The sequence below is a fragment of the Procambarus clarkii genome, chromosome 9 (assembly GCF_040958095.1).
Source record: "Procambarus clarkii isolate CNS0578487 chromosome 9, FALCON_Pclarkii_2.0, whole genome shotgun sequence".
Classification (NCBI taxonomy): Eukaryota; Metazoa; Arthropoda; class Malacostraca; order Decapoda; family Cambaridae; genus Procambarus; species Procambarus clarkii.
This window is the reverse complement of record NC_091158.1, coordinates 10,436,538-10,461,359: the sequence shown is the minus strand read 5'-3', so window position 1 is coordinate 10,461,359 and position 24,822 is coordinate 10,436,538. Positions and strand designations below refer to the sequence as shown.

Here is a 24,822-nt window from a genome sequence, read left to right as displayed (position 1 = left end):
CTAGACAACATATGGGCCAACACTGCTGAACATCAGAACTTTGTTTAGAAGTCTAAGTCACAACTCTTTCGAGGCAATCTACACATCCTTTGTTAGACTAATAATGGTAAATGCAGTACCGGCATGGAATCTCTACCTGTGAAGCATAAAGCCAAAATATTAACATACAAAGGTTTGCAACAAGATTAGTGTCAGAGCTAAGTGGATTAAGCTATGAGGATAAGTTAATGGAACTAGACCTCACAACCCTTATGGAGTAAAGCAAAACAGAAGATATGATCGCAACTTACATGGCACTAAGGGAATTATCAAGGTAGATAAAGACAGCCTCTTTAAATTCACAAAGTAGGATTACAGTATATAAATGAAAGTTGGAAATGTAAATGAGTCAAAGAAATGTAAGAAAATACTTATATCCTGTATGGGTGCTCAGCAAGTGGAATGCACTGAAGGAAGTTATGGAAGCCACCTTTATCCAGATTTGACAAATAATTCAAACATCAGTCAAGTTAAATTATAATACAACAGGTATAATGAGGCTAGTAGGTGGGGTATAAAGAGCTAGACCTCACTTCCCAATACTCATTGAAAAAGATTCAAAGGCAAGTACCTGATGTCTGGCTAATTTGGTGGGTAAAGTGAGCTACTGGATGCTTGATGCTTGCCATGGCTTGGTAGGTAGACAGAGTAAGTTATTGGCACCTGAAGCCTGACTGTTGCTCGGTTGGTTGAGAGCCACCTGGTGCTAGACTGTGGCAGGTTGCGTGAAGTGAATTAGCTGCCTCCAGATTCAAGACTGGATTGATGGATGAAGTTACAAAAGTACAGTATGCAAAAGGCTTTGTGGGTGGAGTGAAGTACTTGATGCCTGCCTATGGCTTGTTGTGTCAAGATATCTGACACCCTAGGATCCATGGTGGCTGAGTGGATAAATATAAGCTATTCATGCTCGACTGATATGATTATTACTAAGCTCTTTCAATATGCAAGAGGTCTGTGCCTCATCAACTTATGTTGGGCTGGAATTTGTGGCATGCAGGGGTCCCAGATCAGCTGTGACTTTTTGATATTACACATCTGTAAATGGTGTAGGTTTTCCCAATATTTTACTTACTGGAGGAATGATGAAACATTTCTATTTATTTCCTTCCTCCTTGGATGACATTCACTGCAGCTATGTGACCATTTTGTCCCATATATATATACATTGTCTTTATCCTAGATTGAGCAAAAAGTAGGTACTGTATTGTAAATAGGTCCTATAAATATGAGTTGTATTTGTTGTACTCCGATTTTTTTTTTTCCATTGTGATTTGGTGTAGGCAAGAGTTCTAAAGTAGAAACTAAAAAATAATTAGTGTAGTATAACAATTTTCATCGGTGGGTGCAAATTTCCTTTTGTAGTGTCCCGGTGCCATCATGAAGCATGTCTGTGCAAATTGCCACATACAGGAATGCGTGACTGGCTTCATAGGTGGAGTTACCAGTGTCACATGCTTTACTACAGCTTGGTGGATAGCACGAGCTACTCGACACCAAATGCTAGATTTCGGATTGGTTAGAGTGAGCTACCTGGTACTTGACTTTGGCTTGGTTGAAATGAGCTACCCGACACTTCAAACCCAACTGTGGCTTAGTAAGTGGAGAGAGCTACCTGATGTCTGATACCTGAATATGTCTTAGTGGGTGGATTTAGCTGCAAGGTGTCAAATGCCCAACTGCCACTAGGTGGGTGGAGCTATCCAACTACCTTACATTCGATTCATGTGTGGCACAATGAATGGCAGTATCTACCTGGCACCTACTACTGTAGCTTGTTGAATTTGAATATAGTGAGCTATCTGGTACTTAGTAACAGACTATAGGTTGCTTGGTGTAGAGAGCATTCTGGCACCTGAAGCCTGACTGTTTAGGTTTTTGGTTCGAGCTAATTCATCATTACTGTGAACTGGTAGGTGGAGAAAGTTACAAGGCACCTGTTGCCTATCTTAGGGTCTGTGGATGAAGTGAGCTATACAACACCAGGCAAAAGCGCAAGGTGAAAAAGCCAGGGGACAGGCTAGCTGATCGTCTGTCCCTGGCTTATTATTATTATTAAAAAAAAATCCCAAGTCAATGAAAATAAAGAGCAGTATATATTGATTAATGGCTCAGGAGCTTCAAATTCTGCCATTGTATTAGATATGTAAAAGCAATTCAGCTGTTGCTGCAAAGAATTATTAGTGTAAATTTAAATTCAACTCCAACAGCTACCACACAAGCCATCTAAAATTAAATTCATGTGAGGATTTATGTGAGGATTATAACTTCTCATACTGGCAAGTACAAAATACTCAACCATCGAATGAAAACCTTTTATGGTGGACCCCCAGTAGCTCCCTCAACCAAGACTCTGGTACTGCCATCCTTACCTACTGGAAGCCAGAACAAGAACCTGCCTCTCTACAAGGAAAGGGGAACTTGGCGATCTGAGATAAACTCAAAGTAGGCAACACGCAAAACAAGCCATAATTTGAAGAAAATTTATTATAGCCAGAGGTAAACAGAACAATTTGTGCCTGACTGCCATCAGAACATCACACCTTGGTACCCAGCCAGACTGCCACCATACCCACAAGCCACCCCCATACAAAACGGTTTAAAATGCAATAGGAAAGGAGGAAACTGGCCAGTAATTAAGGAGCTACTTAAGGCCCACCAGAAAAGGAAACTTTGTTATAGAGCTTGATTTTCTTCCAAAGGAGTTGCTCAATAGCTCCAAGCTTACACCACCACCTTGGTCAGAAGAGGCTGACATTAGCAAACAAAAATATTTCCGAGGCTGAATCTATGAGAGAGGGCAGCAGTAGACAAAGGTCTGGGGAGAGGGGCACCAGCCACTTGTCAAATGTAGAAGTGCAACGCAAGCATAGAGGGGGCCGAGGAACAGCCCAGACAGAAGTAGCGGGAAAACTGGCCAAGGCTGGTAAAACCATGAACCTCACCTCAACTCTAGGGAAGAGAAGAAAAAAAAAACAAGAAAAACAGATAGAACTGTGGAAATAGATCCTAAGTGAGCCCAGCCAAAAAGCAGCAAGAGATAAGATCACACAAACCTTCTGTGGGGAAGAACCAAAACTATGAACCATACACTCGCCTCAAACCCCCAAAACATGAGCAAGTATCTATGGTGGGGCAAAGCAAACAAATTGATTACTATGAAAGGTAAACCCCTGTCCATCGTGAAATACAAAGATAGGGCATGTAATGTTGGTGGCATAAAAACACAATACAAAAGGGGGAGGGGAAATTACCCACATCAAAACTAGTGTTCCAGGAAGATGCCACTATTTAGCCGAGAGCACAACATAGTGGATGGGCCCTGTCAGAGAAATGCTTCCAGAATGATGCAAGACAAAGTGGTAACTCGCCCTCTCAAATAATACATCACATATTGATGTCAAAATTCCCAACAAATAATGTGGTACTATAAACCATAACAGCTAAGGAACAATCACATTTTCTATGCATAGTTTGGTAGGTTATGGTCGGTTAGGTTTATGAGTTTTAGTACATCATTCAGAGTCTGTGATGGCAATGAGATAGAACAGGCTGGAGTGACCTGGGCTGCCATCTGGTATATAATAGCGAGAGTACTGTATTTACATCGCAGCATTTCCCTTTTTTACCTCAGGGTAAACTTGTTCTTCAAGCAGGAGCTTTTTTTGTAAATTTATTCTTGGTAGAGATTTCCTTGGCTTGATCTTTGATCCCCAAGCAAAGAACCAGATTCTAGTCCTGGCTCCTAGTAGGCAAAGACAAGTTCTCAGGTACTATTTCTAAGGCCTGGGTAGTTAATGAGAGGGCCTTCATAGAATGGTAAACTGGAGTACATAAAATAATCACTGAAATTGGTTCAGTGTAAGCTAAGAGAGAAGTATTTAATATTTTCAAGAGTAGGAAAATTGGTAGGAATAATAATCTAAAGGAGATCATAACTTCCTTTTTCAAAATCTGCATTAAAATTTTAGTTCACATTTTTTCAACAAGTTTGTGTATATGCTTTGGGATTAAAAATAAAAATACAGTATAGCATAACTGTAAAATTACGCACTTTGTAAATCATGCCTTTTTTTCCAAGAGGGGTACAGTAAAATTCACTTTAACAGTTGCAGGGGGTTAAGGGGGGGTGCCAAGGTATTTAATTCAATTTATTCCTGTTATTTGCATTTACAGAGCTTGTGCAATGAGGGTGATTAGTGCAAGATCATGTTAAGAATATGGTTAGACATACATTTTATTTCATATCATTTCTTTCCATATCTTAAAGAGGACGAAAAGCATCACATTTATCCAGGAGATTCTGATCACTTACATAATATTTTTAATGAATATATTTACCAATACATTAAAATTAACTTAACTGCAAATAAACTGGAATGAAAATCAATTGAAAATAGTACATCTAGTAAAATAATGGATGAAATAAACAATGACATACAAAAGCATTTTATTGACTCCCAAAATCACATATTTGGATGCCCCAAAAAGCAAAAATAAAAAATAAAATAGTCAATGTTTAATGATTTTGAGTAAATGCTGACAATTGAATGCTAAATAACCTTTAAAAATAGACTTATCAAACTTGCTTTCCTTCAAAATTATAAGAACTCTTGTACCTTTTGGCAGTTTTCCATTACCTGTATGGGAGACCTCTACCTTCTAAACACAAGACGAAAGCAAGGTAAAAATTTGGTCCACTAGCATCGCTGACAATTAACTGAAGAAGTGCAAAAGCAATTAAATACTCCATCTTCGAATTGCCCTAAAAAGTTTCTTGCCAACGCCTTGCTATCAATCAGCACCTTGTTCTTAACATTAAAGCAAAAATAATGACTCAAAGAATAGCATATGATATCAGGTTACAAAATCAGTTTTTTACCTATATACTTAGATTATCAAAGTACAAAACATTTTGGCTTGCAGAACTCCCGAGGAAGCTCAGGGGAGCAGGGAGAAGGATATCACTTGGACGCGCAACACACACCACTGCTGCACCACTCTATTAGGCTTTCTTCTCCTGCTCAATCTCTGCAAGAACAAAAACTAATTAGTTTCAGTGTACAGATTATTATTGTTAACACTCTTTAGATGAAAGTAGCCCGTATAAAAGTTTCGGTATTTGTGTAGTCACACATACCCAAGCACAATTATTGATTTTTCAATTTGTAAGAGCTTTAAAAGTAAGGTGAATACAGTGATCTAATCTAGGACATGCTTCTCAAACCTGTTTACCATATACAGTGTATAAACATTGAATGGAATGGGAACACTAAAGTGAATGACACTAAAGAAATAAACACACACGAGGCCGAAAGTGTCTACAGTATAACTGATAATGGTACAGTCTAGGAAAGTGTTTTACCATAAATCAACTGAACAACTTTGAAACTGCCACATCCAAATGCAAAAGATAAGGAATCCATAATTAGAAGAAACCGTAAGTCAAGAATTCAATATATAAATGTTTGAAATAAGGCAAATGGGATACTGGGATTCATATCCAGAAACGTTAAGTCATGTGAAATCAAATATTTGTCAGCTTTCTTGCCCATATTACATTATTACAGCACAGTATAGGCACCTTACTATAAGATGAATCAATTGTTTTGAACACGTGCAGAAAAGAATGACTGTTTATTCAAGAAATTTGGAACCTACTTTACAGATATACTTTTAAAAATCTTAATTTACATTCTCAAGAAAGGTGATGAGAAAGGAAGGGTATGTTTGAAGTATAGTATGCCAATTATTAAAAGGTTTAACAAAAGGGATACTAACAGTGCTGAATATATTAACACAAAATAGAATAAGAAATGTTATAAATACTGTAAATTAGGAAAGTTTAAATTCAGGAAAAAACTGGTTTAGAAATAGGATTGTAGGTTTAAAGAATAGGTTGCCAGATAATACAGGACATTTCAGAAAAATTTATATAATTTCTTAATCTAATAACTTTACCAATTCTTGTTCAAATGATCTCAAATTTTAAAAGCATGTGTAGAAACAACTGAAAAATCTATGTATAATATTTTTTCTTTTCAGCTGTAGAAATGCCATTCACTGGAAAAAAGGGTTGTGTGTGTTTAGTGTGCTCAAACACAGTTGAACAAGAATGTGCAGCGTGCATTCATGAGAGAATTCGCTAAAAATGCACCAAATGCAATGCAAATTTGGACATGGCACAAAAAGTTCAAAGAGGAAAGCTGTCTGTGCAGGGCAAAAGGCTCTAGACGACCACCAGTACCGGAAGAGATGGTCGAGTGGGATCGGGAAACATTTTTGCAAAGCCCCAGGAAGTCCATAAAAAGAGCAAGTCTGGAAACCCAGATTCCTCCAATGACAGTTTGGCGTGTCACAAGGAAACGTTTGCTAATGATAACCTATAAGTTGCAGCTCGTTCAGTCCTTAAAGACACGATGACAAGCAAAAGTGTAAGCAATTCTGTGTTGATATGCATATGAACCTTGAAGAGTTTGAACATCTTGGTTTTCAGTGATGAGGCCACATTTCATACGAATGGCAAAGTCAACAAACATAATGCTGTGTTTGCATTTGGGTCGAACAAAATCCCCATGCCACAGTTTAGCATATGAAGGACTTGCTATAAGTGTGCCAGGTCACAGGCAGTGCGCATATTGAAAACCTGTGAAATCGTTCATGAAATCCACAAAAATTCTCATTTGAATTTTAATGAACAAATCTTATTTGGATCAACATGAAGCCTGTTTAGTTTTATTTGCCTAGACTATGTAGTTACTCATATTTACATCGCAAATGATGGTCAACTTTTTTAAAAAACTTATATATCAGCGAGTTTTACATCTATTGCAAGTTGCTTCTTGGGGGAAGATGAGAACTAAATACTCCCTTAAATAGCAAGGCAGTGTTATTGCATGAATAACAATGTTTGTAGCACATTAAAAACCTTATTTGCATACCAACCAAGGTATGCCAGGCTGCCAGAAAGCTGCCAGAAGTACACTAACATTCACCATATTGTTACAATGCTTGTACTTCACAAACTTTTAAACACAGCATTTTGTAAAGGGTTACTTTTCATTGTCTTGAAATTAATCTTGTAATATTTTACTACAAGTTCTTTGAATCCAGTTCACAAAAATTCAGGCAGGTCCAAGCCTGATCCAGCTAGTTAGCCAAAATGTTTTTTTCATCTACAAAACCTGTCAAATTAAATCTCAATTACTATACTTGCCTTCCTTAGTAGGGAGTTTGCATTTCTCCAGCGTTTCAGTCTTTTTCAGGGCAGAAGGATTAAATCCCTCGATACCCTCACGTAGGGCCTGATGACCCTTTTCCGCATCAATATCTGAAACAATGAACAGTATATAATAAATCTTCCTAAACAGCCATTCCATTTTTTTACACAATTTTTATTTAGAGATTACCTTTTTCAAAGTTAAGCAGTAAGTAAAAATTAATACAGTACTTAAACTTTAGTACATGCAATAAGTAAGCATTACAAATCTTGCATCCTCTCTGTTAGGATTAAGACTTAAATGGACAAGTGTTTACTAACAACCTCAAACACATTAACTTTCATAAACTATTAGTTAAATCAAAACAATTCTTAGTATCAGGTTAACAATTTTCTCCACAAACCATTAGTTATAACACTCCTAATATCAGGCTAACAGTCCAATGAAAACCTTACACTTATTTGAGTGTGCACGGGTGAGGTGCACATGGGTGGATGCACGTAGTTATGGGCACAACTATTCACTCTCGATGTTCAAAATCTGCATGCCGAGTATGAAATGGAACGCCCTCAAAATTAAGCCTTTGTTCAACTTGGCAGCTAATGGCAAATTGAGAACATCCAATGGAGAGGCAATTTAGTAAACCATTTTAAGATTATTGCTATATGCTTTTTAGCATCTTCAAGAGCAAACAGCAACAGTTCCGAAATATCAAAATTTGTTATTTCTATAACGTAAATCAGCTCCACAAGACAAAGGTACACCACACATTACGCAAACTACCATGCTCCTCCACCTGATTTAGAGGGCAAAACATTTTTCTCTTTTGTGTCCGCGTGCTTCATCTCACTTCTGTCGAAGGAAACCAATCGCTGAAATATACCCTGATGGGCTCGCTCGGTCTCAATATCTGCCAAGTAGTGCATCTTGTTTAATAATTAGCTTCCTCCAACATTTGTACAACCATTTTCAAAAAGTATAGAACAAAAAAATTTGACATTTATATTTTTTTCAGACACTCATTAACAAAGGTTACTTACACACTAGTAGTTTAGAAATTCATTAATAACTTAAAAATGACACTGAAACAACAACTCTCCTATAAAAGTACCGGTACATAAAAAGTGAGATTCATAAACACTTACACGATTAAAAGTACAAATGTTTAATAATGGGACAAAATTTTTAAGTAAAATTGGGTGGGTGATAAGGAGAAGCAGCTGTGGAATGTAGGGTGAAACAGGGCCTGTAAAATGCCAAGAGTCAACATGCCACACACACACACACACACACACACACACAATTACCAATTCACTTGGGTAATTACACACAAGTACTCATCTTGCTAAGTAAAGACAGCTTATATAATTCAATAAGCAAATTTGTCAAAATGTTACAGGGGTAGTATTAAAAATAAAAATCAAGTGCATCAAGGCATTATTACTTAAGCCAGTTAAACTATGTACATGAATGCTCATATACAATGCATATACAGTAGATACATTATGTATTATGGTCACTCATATGTTAAGTGCTTGCCACAGCAAATTAAGGTATGAACGTCACCTTCAGGAGAAGGGAGGACAACCTTTTCTTCTGTAGATACCTGCCGCATGGTGGATTTATCAAAGGAAGTAATTCTCTGGAAAAGTCTTTGGTGTGCTTTTTCCGTTTCAATATCTGGATGACAGCACAAGAAATAAAGTTCAGTACAGAAACAAAACCCATTAAAGCTAAAAACACAAAGTTAAGCAAAGAATTCGGCTTCACGTACAACCACCCTCTCGGTGCTCATCAATCTGGACATACAGTAGTAGTGATTGCTTCCGAGGGAAAAAGGTACAAAATAATTGATTTAATTTCCCATGATATTACAAACAACATTTACAAACTAAAAACTCGCCTCTAAAAAAATTATGTTCAAGCAGACAATAATGATTTTGATAATTCTTTTGGATGTCATAAAATCCATTTAGAAACCTCTTCTAACTAGGACAATTAACAATTTGCACTAAAAATCAGAACACACATTCTTTCAATACCAACGTCGCTGCAAATAATATATCAGGCGGCCATGGTAACGCATTTGCTGGACTGAACATTATTATCTTGTCAATGAATAGTGTACAGTAATAGGAAGCTACAATCACTCCTTGCAGTGCTTTACAAAATAACCATGTTCAGTTTGTATTACTAGGTCTCAAAAAGTATGAAAATACTATATACTAAAGAGTTAAAATGTATGATGGTGTTAACCAGCGAAGAATACAATCACAAACGATTCTCTATGACTGCTGCATTTAAATACAATATTACTCACTAGAATATTAAATACCGTACAGTACCAAAGTGCATTTACCCTTTTGTATACAACGCATTTTAGTAAGCCAACACCACATGACAGTTATACCTTAGAGCAATACAGTACCTTAAAATAAGAGAAAATTGTGTTTTGTATTTACAAAATGGAACACCGAAGCTGGAATCTTATTAATATTTAAAGAGTGCAAAGATAAGATACCCATTACCAATGAAAGCTGCATAAATAGTTTAATATGAAATCAAACTGAATTCCATAACATTCCTTCATTGCAAAAAAAAACAAAAATTTATTGCAAATTATTATTAATGGGGTGTTCAATAGCACTTTTTTGTCATCAGTGAATTGCACCCAATTACCGTATTTCTTTGCGAGTATAAACCTTTCCTCATTGAAGCCACTATAGATGGTGGATCTCGGGTAAATTCAAGTACTAGTTAGTTAGTACTGTAATGGCATCAAAACCCAAGGGGCACTAGTACAAATACTGAAATTCCTTTACAGATAAACAAACATACAGGAAAATCTTGCTACACCAGAATAAACAGTATTGTTTGTGCAAAAATGATTTTTCTACCTTACTTTGAAATGAATGTGAAGCAATATTTTGGAATACAGTAATGTACATCAAAAGGCCATATTAACGAGTAGACAGGAGACTAAACTATAGTCTAAACCATACTCCACTACTCCCGACATGGATGGACTTTTCCATGCATCTTATACCTTCTTTGGCAGGCAAGGCAACCTTTTCTTCAGTCTCGGCATGTCGCATTTGTGACTTGTCAAATGCCGTTACTCCCTGGAATATGCTCTGGTGTGTCTTCTCTGTCTCGATATCTGTAGCCCCACAGTAAAAACAAAAAACATACTTCAGAAATACTATGTCTAAGATAGATGTTGACCCAAATTTCAGCGAATACAATTTTTACCTATGCAACTGTAAAAGCTCATCTTACAAGCAAAGCTCCAGATCCGATTTAAAAAAAAAAAAAAAATGTAGCAAGTATTTTGTCAAATACAAAAAAAGTACGATTACAAACTTGGATGTAAAGTAAAACCAAGCATTTCTAAAAGGCACCCATTCACCAACCTACTACAAATATGCATAGGTTTATTTCAGCAAAAAATTGTAAAATAACTGTATAAAGAATGTAGAATGAGCAATGGATAACAAAATCTGCCCATACACAAGATGCAATAACTGTGCTGATGCTCTATAATCAACATAATGCAGCTGCACTTTTCCTAAACAAAAGTCAACTAGCAGTAAAAACAATGCCAGTACTGTACTAATATCAACATTTCTATTCCATAACCCATTGTCTAAAGCCTACGGCATCTCTGTAGGAAAGCAAACCAGCAAGTAAAAGCAAAGCAGATACAATTGGCACACTGAATACTCTTCCCAAGCACTCCACAAGGGCAAAGCAATTTACCTGCCACAATTATTTAAAATTTCTGAATTATATCCTTAGGAGTGCTATAGAACAGTCATAAACACAACCGAGATGAACAACTAAGAACAATATCACTAGTAAACTGACCAATATTACTCGGTTAAAATATTTTCCTTCATATGTAATATGTCATTTTGTGTGAAATGAAGCTGTAGTGAAAACCCACACGAATATGACAATGTGCACAACCCTTAATAATCTCAGCCCAACTCCTCCACCTCCTTCAATTGTAGCCAAGTATGGCAGTTTCTGCTATTTAAATACTGTATTTCTATTACACCAAATGTAATAACTATTACAGCGCATTCTTATAAAAATCAATTGACTATAATTTAAAAACAATAATGCAACATTTTTAGAACTAATGCTTATTTTTAAGATATGAAATGGCTTAAGAAAATGAATACACTTTCTCACATATTAAATACAGGCTTCAGCAACAAAACAAAATTAAAATGCTTAGTAAATTTGTGCTAAGTTAGCATTCCATAAATTAACTAGTTAGGCATTCAAGTTTATTAAGTTTCAACTCAAAATAAGTTTAAGAGACGTGCCACAAAATATATATATAAAAAAATCAGTTTATAGTTAGCAGGAAATGGGTTACAAAATGTTGCTTCATTAAATATATGGAAGTTGTGAAAACAAAAGTACCTATCTTACTCATCCTTTCAAATACACTTTCTATTATAACTATCACTCCTGTTGTCCTATTTGATAGCCTTTGTATTTGTATACGTTACTTCTAACCAGAATAATTTTAATGTTGTATTTAAGCCTACTGATAACATATTATTGGATTCATTAATTCATCCATTAAATTTGCTTCATTCCATTGTATGTCTAAATTTACTTTGACAAGACAGACATAAAAACTTATCCCATGAAAACTGTAGGGTTAATTCAGCAATGCCTCAACAATGGGGATCCATTATGCAAATTGAAGAGCACCATACTATTTATTGCAGTGTGTTTATAATATGCCTGTACCTTAGTTTACATTACTGTACTCACAAAATGCTTTCACTGCAAGATCGTAACCACTCATTCTCAGTTTCAGACGTCATTTGATGCCCTCTTAATCCTTTTCAATAGTCTGTCCACTACAAGTTAATTCATTATGCATAAAATATACTTTTAAACCTAAACTAGCCGTCATTTAATTTGGATAACCGATCTGGACAAATTACCCGTTTCCCCCTCTCCAGCAACTTTCATACCTTGCACGTTCTCCTTGCATTCTTAATATATTAACTAATACTTCCTCACCAAATATCCAAGTGTTCTACTTCCAATGCTTCTCTTCAAATGCACAGTGAAATCACAATAATGTTATTTAACTGAAAAAATCAGTAGGCCCCATGAGGTCCTCCTCATTTCTCCTACTGGACCAGAGTGCAGGAGGACAATGTGAAACCTTGATTGCGCTTCAGTGGAAGAATCAGGACCCCTAGAAGATTCAGTTGAATTCCAGATTGGTTTTACCATGTTGTGGTGTAGCAGTCTATGGCATGGGCTTGGGAGTACCAAGTGTGCGTGTTTGAATCATCCTCATGGCTCCTACTTATTTTTTCTTAAGTTACCGTGTATCTCACTCAATCATGGCAGTTTAATTTCCTAAAATTTACTTGCTTGTATTTACTGCATCTTTCCATTTATATCTTACTAAAACATTTAACAACTCATTACTTTAAGCAAGAGGTTGATTACTGCACTTTCAGTCAAACTGACCATGTTGAAATATTGGGTAAACAATTCTCTTGTACAGTACGTACTATACAAGGAATAATACCTGACCAGTGAAGTTTTCTGACCCAAAAAAAGTCCTCCTCCATTCACACACTAACCACATTTCTGTATTAGTGAATCAGAAGGCATTTTAGCCTTTCTCAGACCATCACACTACAATCCATCCATGATACTGTATTTAATCTATTTATGAAGATTCCTACTGGAGATAAGAACTTTGTCAGTTGATTAGCTAGCACATACGTGAAACTTTACATTACTAGTATAAGCAGTAATGGTACTGATGCAAAGATCATGCAGGGTTTTAAAACATTTAACATTTGCCACAGTAAATGTTAGTCGAGATTTAAAATTAATGTATTTCATAAGCAATTTTATTTAGAATTACTTAATTAGCCCCCTTTTTATGCTACTAATTTAACAGCCATTTTATTGTTAATATTCAATGTGATGACTTATTAGCAAAGAGGTAATGTCCCAACTTGTACCTTCTTTGGCTGGTAGGGCAATTTTTTCCTGTGTTTCTGCATGTCGCATAGATGCCTTATCAAAACCAGTTACTCCCTGGAATATGCTCTGGTGTGTTCGTTCCGTTTCAATATCTGCAGGTGGAATTATCCAGCAAAACATTATATGATCTGATTCAAAATGAAACCGTGTATCAAATACACAAGTGTTCCTAAAATTATTAACAATTACTAAACTACACTACCTAAAGCCACTCCTCCCCTTGATTATAAAATATGCTAACAATCATGCCCATTACACGCTCACAATGTTACAATGATCAGTCAGTTCATGTGCACAGGTTTGTAATACTGTACAGCAATTTTCCATTATTGAATAAAACAAATATGACCAACACCCCCACCACAAACACAAAAATATATAAACTCAAACACCCACAGGTAAAGGAACTGGTTTTACATCAGTCAAATCAAAACATCACCTAAAACAGTCTACAATGCCCATTGTGAAACAAGTGTGCACCCTTAGCTTTATTCTCCTTACATTCTTTGTTTGGAAACTTGCCCTTAATAATCCACATATCTTATGCACACAACAGTAGGCTACCCAATACTTGTGTGTTACACTTTCAGCATTCTGGCATTCAAACATATAGCTACTTTATAGAATCTGACCACCACACTACATAGTTTCACACTAGATAGTTCAATCATTTTAATTTTATACATACCAGTGATTGAAATTTACAAATCAGCAATTTCATTAAGAAAATATTCATAATCATGCTTTACAAGTTTATGCTAACCATAAACCTAAAGATTTAATGCTACAGTGAACATATATATTTTGATCTTGCTTGAATTCTTCAAATTCCTCCACATACACAAACAAATGCAGTACCCAAATCAACTCCTACAAACAAACCTTCCTTTGCTGGTAAAACAATTTTTTCTTGGGTATTTGCATGCTTCAAGTTGGCGGAATTGAAGCCCTCGACAGCTTCAAGATGAGCTTTTGCTTGTTTCTCCGCTTCCACGTCTGAAACAACCACACCTTGCACAGCCATGCAGCAGAATATGACGGTCAACCAGACCACACTTTGATAATAGCAGTTAATGCACAAAAACTCCAAGAGCTTGGTCCATGTCTTTTCATCGAGTTGTGGATTTTGTATGAGGGTTATATGTGGGAGACTGTCGAGTGTAGAGGCAGAAGCATTGTAGAGGCAGAGGCATTGTGGAGGCAGAGGCATTGTAGTGTAGGGAAATGGGGTCGAGGGCGGTGTCTAGTGTAGGTTATTGAGTGTGGGAGCGGGGCTGTCAAACATGGGGGGTTTGTGCGTTTTGTGGAGCGTGTTCATTTTTATTGAAAGTTAGCAACTGTAAACTTTGAAAATACTATACACTGTACTGTCTACACTCAGTATTCCGAATCATACAGGGTCTATCCCCATTCGAATTAGCCAAACAGTCAAGTTAGCCGAGTTTCTTACTAGGAGTGCCCAAAAATTAACATTTGTACTTTCATTGTTTGCCTGTACACTCCCATTGTTTACTCAAAAATGATGAACATGAATTCAAGATTGTCCAAAGATTTGGGTTATTGGAATTCGGATTACCGAGCCCTTACAGTAGATTTTGGGGCTTCTAATTTTACCACTTTCCAATTAACTAGATATTTATCATATAGGAGCCAAGATAATATATAGTTAGTTCCTATACACTTAGGCTAAGCAAGGCAAGATCTATCATGGGCTTTCTTCTTTCCTATTCAGTTTTAAATAATAAAGCCAAAATGTATCAAAATAAAGCTTTATGGTCCTGGAAAAGTGGACAGTTTAGGATAAAGTAATGTCAAGTAAGAGACAAGCATGGCTTAAGACAGGAAAACAGACCAAGCTCTCAAGTATTAATAAACAAAATCCACACACCCAAAAAAAAAAAAAAATGCTTGCTTATTAAAAGTGAGCCAGTGAAAAATAAATACTGTATAGCCTCAATTACTAAAAAAGCACATTACAAAATTTTAATGTGAATTTTTGGTTTTGGAATGTAGTACAGTACTGTATTCTGAATCATTTCAAGAAGATGGAAAACCAATGGCTCAACAATGAGAGAGGCAAAATATAGCGGGAGAGTAGTAGCAGAGAGGAAAATGGAAAGTACAGAAATGGGGGTAAATTCAAGGAAACAAGGACCAGGAGACATGAAAGGGGGGGGGGGGGACAAACCAGAAAAGATGAAAAGGGACAAAAAAACAGAAGGGGGGGAGGGGGAAACAGATGTAAAAATGGGGAAATAGGGGACAAAGTTAGGAATTATGAGCAAAAGCAAACTCAGCATATATGAATAATATTTAATGGAGGGCTAATCATTTAGAATATGATTATTTTCCTCCACAAGGTGGCTATTTCATGTAAAGAGAAGTCATAAAATATTTAAAGAGCAAGATGTAATTTAATACACAAGGCCACCTCTGGAACTCTGTAAACAATTATATTTTCCCCTGTAGAGGCAAACACACATGTAAGAATGTTCCATTGTGCAAAAGTACAGAATTTTGCTCCTATGGGAGGGTTTTATTTTGTGACCTGTAATAATTTGGCAATTTTTCACTTCATAGGAGGTAAGGATTTTGTAATACAGTGCATGTAATATTTAGAAAATAAGAGGAAAATATACAAATCTACCACTGCACTAAGTCCATTAAATAATAAATGTAAAATTTAGTGAGTTTCATATGAGCGCATGGGATGTGTGAAGCCATAGAAGCAAGTGCTGAAGCTTTTTAATTCAAGATTATTGTGTCTCTTCCATGCAGCAATTACCACACAAATCATAAGTTATTGCTTCCAATTTTATGCATTTCCATCAACTACAGGTGCACTAAAGACTAGGTTTGAGACTAAACCTGAACACTCAAAATATATATATGTATATATATGCACTCACCCCATTGGCAATTTACCAATGTGTTTCTGCAACAGACTTCATTTTGTAGTGCTAGAGTGAGACTGCTTAATGTAACAACTTAAGTCAATCAACACATTCTGAACAAAAGTACCCATCTTATACTATGCAGTTTGGAGAACTTTTGGCAAGGCAAGATTATTAAGCAACATCTTTAACAAAATTTAAATGATGCAAGGAACTTAGATCTGCTTAATTCCCCCCGTCATGCAGAAATTGTTTCTAAAAATTGCTCACTGTGCATTTAAAAGCATTGTGAATGAACATGTATTGTGTGCTAATAAATATATGTAGTGAACTAACAGATATATATATACTGTACATAAATATATACTGGTACATATAGAATACTGTATAATTACACACACACATGGGGATCATTCAGTGGTGTAGTTCTCAAGTGTACATAAACAGTACTTTCCATCTTCCACTATCTCCTCTATTTGGGATTAAAGAGCAGTATATTTAAAGATACGAAAATATGACATTGGCGACTTTGCCTAATGTTCTTACCAATCGATCAGCTTTAAACAATGAAGCCTCACAAAGCAGCACACACTGCAAACATGCATAAGGAACATTGAGCCATGATACTCTCATACGTACTGTATACCAGTATATCTCATATATTTATAATGTATCTTGAAGTTATCTCGAGATGATTTCGGAGCTTAGTGTCCCCGTGGCCTGGTCCTCTACCAGGCCTCCTTTTTGTTAACACTTTCGCACACCGATGTCACGAGCATAGTCATCCGCTTTTCTCCGTATTGTGAATGGATGACAATTGTTGCTGTCATCCATTAAAATATTTGTTAAAAATTTTAATTTTAACTGACCAATCTGGGAGTGGTTTCAAAATGAGCGCCTTTAGATTGCACACAATTTGATACCAAAATGAAAGACATAACATGAAAATTGATGTCAGAACACTGGAAAGATATGAATAATTTTGGTGTGATGAGCGTCAAAAAGAGTCCAAAAGTTGAAATATTTGTTAAAATTCTATTTATTGTTCTATTATTATGGGACTAGTTTTAAAATACGCGCCTTTTTATTGCGAACAACTTGATACCAAAATGAAGGAAGTAGCACAAAAATTTATGTTATCAAACTGAACGAGTATATATATTAGTCTGCAGGTGTGCCAATTGGTGCTTGTTCATGGGTAACTTGGACGACTTTAGGCTTTGCTGTGGGGAGTCACTCCGGGCTCTTAGACCTTGTATGCATATACCCCTATAGAGAATTCTATTGCGAACACAATGATAGCAAAATTAACGATGTAGCACGAGAAATAAGGGGAGAAAACTGAAACGAGTATATAAATTTTACTGATTTTGTGCGCTCGCTGGTAACTTTGCCGACTTTAGTCTTTATACTTTGGCTTCTGTGTATACTTTAGGCTTTATACTTTGGCTACTGTGGCTTGTCAAGTCCCAATTCATCAATTATGGACAGAGGCCCGAGTGAGATTCAATTCTACATGGAACCTTAAAAGTCTCTTCTAACCTAAGGACACTTAGCAATGCAAAATACAAGTAATATCAAATAGTACTTTTAATTAAAAAAATTAACTAAATACAGTACTGTACAGTATTGCAATATACTGTATAGGCCAAATGAAGTGAATCTTAGCTCCAGCGACAAACTATTTAATAATTAAACAAATGCAATTATTTTAGCAATTCCAAATTTAATTTAGGCATTTTTAATATGGTAACTGGAGGTATGATAGGTCATGCAACAATTTTATCCCTTCACCCCCATTGAATAATCGGGAGACTAACCTTCAATTCAAAACTGTTAATAAACAGTTATAATAGTGGTTCATTAACTAAAAGAAAATTGTATAAATTTGGCATATAAAAGCAACTAAAATCAATAACTGGTTACATAACCATACTATAAGCAGTCTTATGACGCCGAGTGGTCAAAAAGTGCACGTGCACAGGAATGCAGTGTGCACGCAAGTGTGGGGGGTGGTGTGCCTCCATCCTACACATCACATGTACACATGTGATGTGTGGATGGAGGCTAGACTACCTCTCAAATCATTTTAAGTTATTAGACATTCCCCCCCACCTCCTCCAAAGTACAAATTAGCCACCAAGAATTGTAGAGTATACTGTATGTAATATAGTACAGTATATGCAAACATGTTCAGTCCTTTATAGTGCCCTAAAATGTTATGATCAGATATGTCTACTGCTTACTACAAGTACACTTTGATAAAGTGAATAGTCAAATGTATAGAGAACAATATCTAGAAATGTCGTCAACAAGTGGATGGAAATCATCAAAGATTGCACGAGAAAATGCAGCTGTATTATAAGCGTGGTACTGCCGACACCATACCTTGACTAGTAGGGAGGACGATCTTCTCGGAGGTAGAAGTGCGTTTCAGTTTATCACTGCGGAAGTGGCTGATGTTCTCGAGGAGCTCAGTGTGTTGCTTCTCCTGCTCCACGTCTGCATGCCATGCAATAACAAAGCTATCATGCACACCCACTGTACATCTCTAAACTCTTCTGTCCACACCCATGGTAATACTAGCAACCTTGGTCACAAATATTAAACTAAGTTTAAGACCAATTGACAGTTCCCTCTTTAAAGTATAAATTCTTACGTCTACATCTAGTTTTAAGTCAAGTGTATAAATATACTGTGCTCATTTCATTAATCATTAGGAACTACTTTACTAGTACATATGAGTGAAGACATTTTACTGCGTGCAAAGGCAAATGGCAAGCCAAATATTCTAAAGAGCAGTATAAAGCCACCAAGAATTCATGTTTAAGTACCAAATCTATAATGTCATAAAGAGAACATTGCATTTATCATTAACAGATGGACCAGCCATGGCTTTATAACTGCAATACATTACAACACTAGTTAGAAACATACTTTTGCCTACTCATGCTAGAATAACGAAACTCGACACGTGAGCATGCAATAATTGGTGAGGATGCTGTAATATGCAAAACTAATACACCTAGTAATTCATGCAAGAAACATTATCTAGGTGGCAACATGCTACTCTAAAGACTATCCTGAACAGGAAAAGTATAATGTGTCAGGTTATCACATATACAGGTAAGTGGAGTAACTTAAAACTGATCCCAGCTTAGATCAATGTAATTTTACAAATACCAAGCATTGTTTGCCTGAACTAGAGCAATGTTGCCACCTCATTTAACTGAACAACAAAATGTTATTCATTAATTACCTCACCACTACAAAATGAATAAAAATCCGACTTTATTATATAAAATCCTCTCAACTCTTGTAAATTAATTAAGTCACGCAAGCCAACAGTCTGTAAAGCCCATTGAGAATATTATCCTAACTGCCCCTGACCCAGCTTCTAACTGTTAGATTTTCCATTGCCCAAGTACGTGACAACTACCTTGTACACAAAAGTACATTGGAAACGTATCCATTTATAGGGAAAAGTCTGATGGTGGTTCTAAATTAATTGACCAAAGATAAAATAATTTTAATAAATTACAGGGTAGTTGATAACGTGATAAGCCAACTGACCAGCCTAAGAGTCCATAGCACCCAGGCAGACACTTTATAAAGCCACAAAACTGGGCTCACCGAGCTCTCTTAACTTGCCGCAACTACTCCACTACAGTTACTATACTAATTCTGCCATCAAAGATCTAAACACCATAAAAGAAAGGAACAAAGGTGGGAAACTGGCATAACAAAAGCAAACACATACTTACCCTTGTACGATTCTTTTGCCAACACTGCCAAATTCTGCATCAGTAAGTTGTGTCTATGCTTCACATGATCGTATGAGTATGGGCTATGACTGCTTTTAAAATTACAGTATATGAACAACTGTCCATGCTTCCTCCTCATCACAATACACTAGACAAGTTACTTTATCATCCCTTTGGTTTATATAAATTAAACGGTTTGAATTAAACAGTCTATACAAACTACTGCTCAATTCAATTGTCTAAACAGAATAAATCTTTATAGTAAATATATCACTAATACTGCTAAAAATATTATCCTCTTGGGTCACCTCTAACTATTGCAAACTATACTACCAAAGCTTCCTGCACAAAAAATAAAAAATAAATCGGTTCCCAACAGATTCACAGTGAAACTATTGGCAAAAATGCAAATATTATGGACTTTTCAGTTATCTGTTCAGTGTGTTATGTTTCAAATCAGTGGATCATACAGGTTTATGTTTTTCAAGAATATACAGAAAACATACCATTATGTTGAGAAATGCCTCCAAAAGAGTATGTAATCAACCAGGCTGTAACTCATAAAGACTTCAAGCAGTGGCATCCAGCCACCTGGTTGACCAGACCACCAACCAGGAGGCCTGGTCAGAGATGAGGCACAAGGCCATTAATCCTTAGAACCACCTGAAGGCAACCATCCAATGCAAGTTTTCATCATGTTAAATAATGTTGCATCATATATTGCAGTGCACAAATCTGGTCTAAACATAAAAATTAAGATTCATTCAGTGTGCTTGACCTGCCAAATTTAAATCTGCTTAATACTGTAATTCCTTCTTTTTGGGTGGTACCAAGACCTGGTGGTATGTTAAGGAAGTTCGACTTAAGAGCCCAGATAAATGCTGTATGATATTTTTCTCATGCTTGCCTGTAAGACTAGTACTATATACCATATAGTATGTAGAACCAAGTATCCAAATTTCTCCCCCCTCCAACACACACACAAGTGAGATCACAATTCTGATAAGCTGCATTTGAGGGTTAATCCTCATGCTGTGGCACTTCTGTTTTGTATTATTATAAAATTATCATTATTATTTTATGTTTATAGTAATAATATAAAAATACATTTATTTTTTTTAAATTTATAAAAATAAAGTTTGAGTCTTCAGTTTTTAATAGAAATTATGGTCCAAGTAACTACCAGTGTATCAGACCATAAATGTTCAAGATAAAATACATATATTCAACCAATAAACAACTGCAAAAGACATTTTTCTCTAAATTGTTATTGTTCCATATTTACCATATACTGTACTTACTGTATGAGAAAATTACAATTATTTTTCTCGATAAAATTTATTTGAGCACATTTTTTTATCCAATTTATATGTACACAAGAGTTCTTACATTCTTGTACATTCTTACCATTATTGTAAAAAAATAGTTTCAAGTATAATAAGTACTGGTTATAGGTTTTCCCAGTACTGTACATACAATATCATAAATGCGAGCAATAGATATACTGAATTGTACTCCAAAAAATTTTATGTACCATATTTTAGTGGGAAAAAAAGCCAACACTGATTTTTTCAAATAAAAAAGAATCCCATAATATTTACCATTAATTAATGGTATCAATTACAATATTATAATGTCACTCATAATGGTGACTGAGCCATAAACATGAGCGAGATGTTCCCAAGAGATTTACATCTACCACATGGGGGTTGATGTTTTTTTTTTCTCTTGCATATTTACCAGACAATTCTATGGTTGGCTTTTATTTAGTTTTGTGCATTTTATTTTTTTATACTGAAGGGTCACATAAAATTTACAGTTGATTGTACTGCATTAAAAAAAAATTCCCAACTTGTACCTACCTAGAAGCACTACACATTAAGTGAGCTGTATCTTAATAATGACATTTTCATCACATGTGCACCTGTTCAGTGTATAGCAATACTGAACATCTGTTGAGTGTATATTAAACCTGCTGCAAATAACCAGTAGTCTACTGCACAACACAAGTAAAATACTGTATAGCCTAGTATGTGTTACATAAATTTTATTACACAAATACTGCTCTCTTATAACCTTCCATCTAGTTTACATCTCCACAATACATATACATATTAGATCGATGCTTCTCATGGTTCCCCTTACCTCTTACTTATTGAAATCTATTTCATCGCTCTGATTTAATTTTTTCAGTTTCTGGATAAACTTTCTTTTAAGCCAACTTATCAACAATAAAAAAATTTCATATTTGGCACCAAATAACCCCCTCCCCTCCTCATCTGGCTGACCTGAAAGAAACTCATTCATGGGAAGTAAAGTGAGAATATCAATACAGTATGTTATTGTACTCTTGCCACTCAAATTAGCAAAATGTACACCCTACCACTAACCTCGCCTATTCCATTCAGTTTGGGGCTTTTCCAAATCGACCAGTTCTACTCACCTTCCTTGGTGGGTAAAGTGGACTTCTCCGCTGTGTCAGTCTTTTTCAGTTTGTCGGGGGAGAAGCCCTCCAGCTGTCCCTTGAGGGCAGTGTCAACCTTTGGCAAGTCCTTGATTGATGCCTCAGTGCTCATGGTGTTGGATTGGAATGGCAAGGGTCACCACAATACAACTGTTGGAGAAAATACAAGATGTTAGAAAATGTACCAAATCTTATATTGTACAGTATGACAAACATTATGGAAATTCCAGTATCTAATTTGAAAGTACAACACCCATTAGCCTATATTACTGTATGAAACATACAGTACACAAATGTTATGAATATAACCAATATGCAAGGCTCATGAACAAGTTTTTCATAAATATAGATTAGTGGCCAGTGCAATTGGTTCACAATCGAATGGTGCCAGGTTTAATTCTTGCAGCAAGATAAACATATGTGGGCACATTTCCTTTCACTTAGTGTGTGTGTTCATCTGGCAATAAGTGCAGAATGTTTAAATATTACACAAAATTTGGGTTTAAGAAATGTCTTACTGGACTTTGCTTGTTATGCACCATAAATTGCAGAGTGTGAATGTATGGCACCCATAGATCTAATTATTACTGTGTTCATACTGGTACTAATCTTGTGTCTTCCCAAGGGAGGGAGCCGGTCGGCCGAGCCGGACAGCACTCTGGACTTGTGATCCTGTGGTCCTGGGTTCGATCCCTGGGTTCGATCCCAGGCGCTGGCGAGAAACATTGGGCAGAATTTCTTTCACCCTATGCCCCTGTTACCTAGCAGTAAAATAGGTACCTGGGTGTTGGTCAGCTGTCACGGGCTGCTTCCTGGGGGTAGAGGCCTGGTCGAGGACCGGGCCACGGGGACACTAAAAAGCCCCGAAATCATCTCAAGATATCCTCAAGATATTCCCTGTGTGAGCATGGACTGACCTCATTACTCAAGCTGTTTGTGCACCATTTCTTTTGATATACTGTTCCATAATCTGAGTTCAAACCATACCACCAAGCAAGAGCTGCAAGGCTAGGGTAAAAACTGCTGGAATCCATTCCCCTAATTTAAGCAATTAATATTTAAATCTGACAATAACAAATAATATTTTTACAAGCAAAGATGGTTCTCAATAATCAGAAACATGATGTTTGATAGGTACTGTATATCATGGTCCCCCATGCCAATGACTCTCCCAGATGCAACCAACACTACAGCAGTTGCCTAACTACCATATACTGTACCTATTTACTACTAAGTGGACAGAGGTATTATGTGTAAGAAAAAGTAACCAAATGCCTCGCATTAACCAGAAATCAATAACTGGTTTAATTAATTTGGAGTCAAATGGAGATTTAACTATAAAATAATCAGTTCTCACCTTCAGAACTTAATATATGCAAGTGACCAGATATATGGCACTAAGTGTCCAGTCACCAACCCTCCCATCCCTTTCCATATACTGTACAGTATTATGGCCACCTTTCCTTAAAATACACTAAGACAAGGCATATAAAACACACTATTGTATCCCTGTACCCATGGCAAGGGGCCTGACAGTCGAGTGGACAGTGCTTCGGATTCGTACTCCTGAGGTTCCGGGTTCGATCCCCGGTGGAAGCGAAAGCAAATGGGCAGATTTTCTTTCACCCTGGTGCCCCTGTTACCTAGCAGTTAATAGGAACCTGGGAGTTAGACAGCTGCTAGGGGCTGCTTCCTGGGGATGTGTAACAAAAAGGAGGCCTGGTCGAGGACCGGGCCGCGGGGACGCTAAGCCTCAAAACCATCTCAAGATAACCCTGGTACTATACTGTACTCTGATTCTGCAGGTTCCGTACACCAGCCTTGAGTTTTTCCATCTAATGCCACATCTATAACACATCTAATACCTCTCCGATACCTCAGAGGGTTATCCATACAACAAAAAGGCTTTACCACAGAATTAGTTGTGGATAAGGATCGGGAAAACTAATAGATCAGAAAGCCAAAATACAGTAATGTGGATTGGTCAGAGGGAGATGCAGATGACTGGAAATGGTCTGTAATGAGAAGATATTGCTGTGAATATTACTGATGCTTAAGTTCTGTAAGGCATGTTTGGTAAGGTACTTTTTTTTTTTTTAATCTAATGAAAGTTTCTTATGATGATTTTTGTTCTTCAGATGTGAAGATGACCATGACTTTAATAACCAGAAATAAGGTTAGTGGCTGTGTCAAATGATGGAGGGCGAGATCAATCTGGGTCCAGAAGACTCGCCCACACACATGGGACATTTGTGGGTGGGTGCTACTACTGAGGTGAAGGTTGCTCTAGCTTTGCACGCAGCACATTTCCTCCGAGCCTTCGCAGTTCCTCTATTTTCTGCCGCACTGGGCCCTTGTGGTGACTTTGCTTTTCCAAATTGGACGATCCTGAGGAAGCAACT

General features: G+C 36.5%; 1 protein-coding gene across 12 annotated transcripts in view; it reads right to left on the bottom strand.

Moving 5' to 3' along the window:
• Window positions 1-4,477: 4,477 nt before the first annotated feature.
• cib (thymosin beta cib) overlaps window positions 4,478-24,822 on the bottom strand; it is a 299,505-nt gene continuing 279,160 nt past the window's right edge. For 6 of the 12 annotated variants that reach the window (XM_069321120.1, XM_069321117.1, XM_069321121.1 and 3 more), the window contains exons 2-10: window positions 22,400-22,570; window positions 18,581-18,694; window positions 14,181-14,294; window positions 13,277-13,390; window positions 10,306-10,419; window positions 8,826-8,939; window positions 8,056-8,169; window positions 7,256-7,369; window positions 4,478-5,070 (exon numbers count right to left, since the gene is read on the bottom strand). In XM_069321120.1, coding sequence (XP_069177221.1) covers window positions 5,045-5,070; window positions 7,256-7,369; window positions 8,056-8,169; window positions 8,826-8,939; window positions 10,306-10,419; window positions 13,277-13,390; window positions 14,181-14,294; window positions 18,581-18,694; window positions 22,400-22,532 — 957 coding nt within the window. In that variant the 5' untranslated portion in view covers window positions 22,533-22,570 and the 3' untranslated portion in view covers window positions 4,478-5,044. The remainder of the gene's footprint in view (window positions 5,071-7,255; window positions 7,370-8,055; window positions 8,170-8,825; window positions 8,940-10,305; window positions 10,420-13,276; window positions 13,391-14,180; window positions 14,295-18,580; window positions 18,695-22,399; window positions 22,571-24,822) is intronic. The other 6 variants (XM_045755305.2, XM_045755306.2, XM_069321122.1 and 3 more) reach the window with 6 other exon arrangements.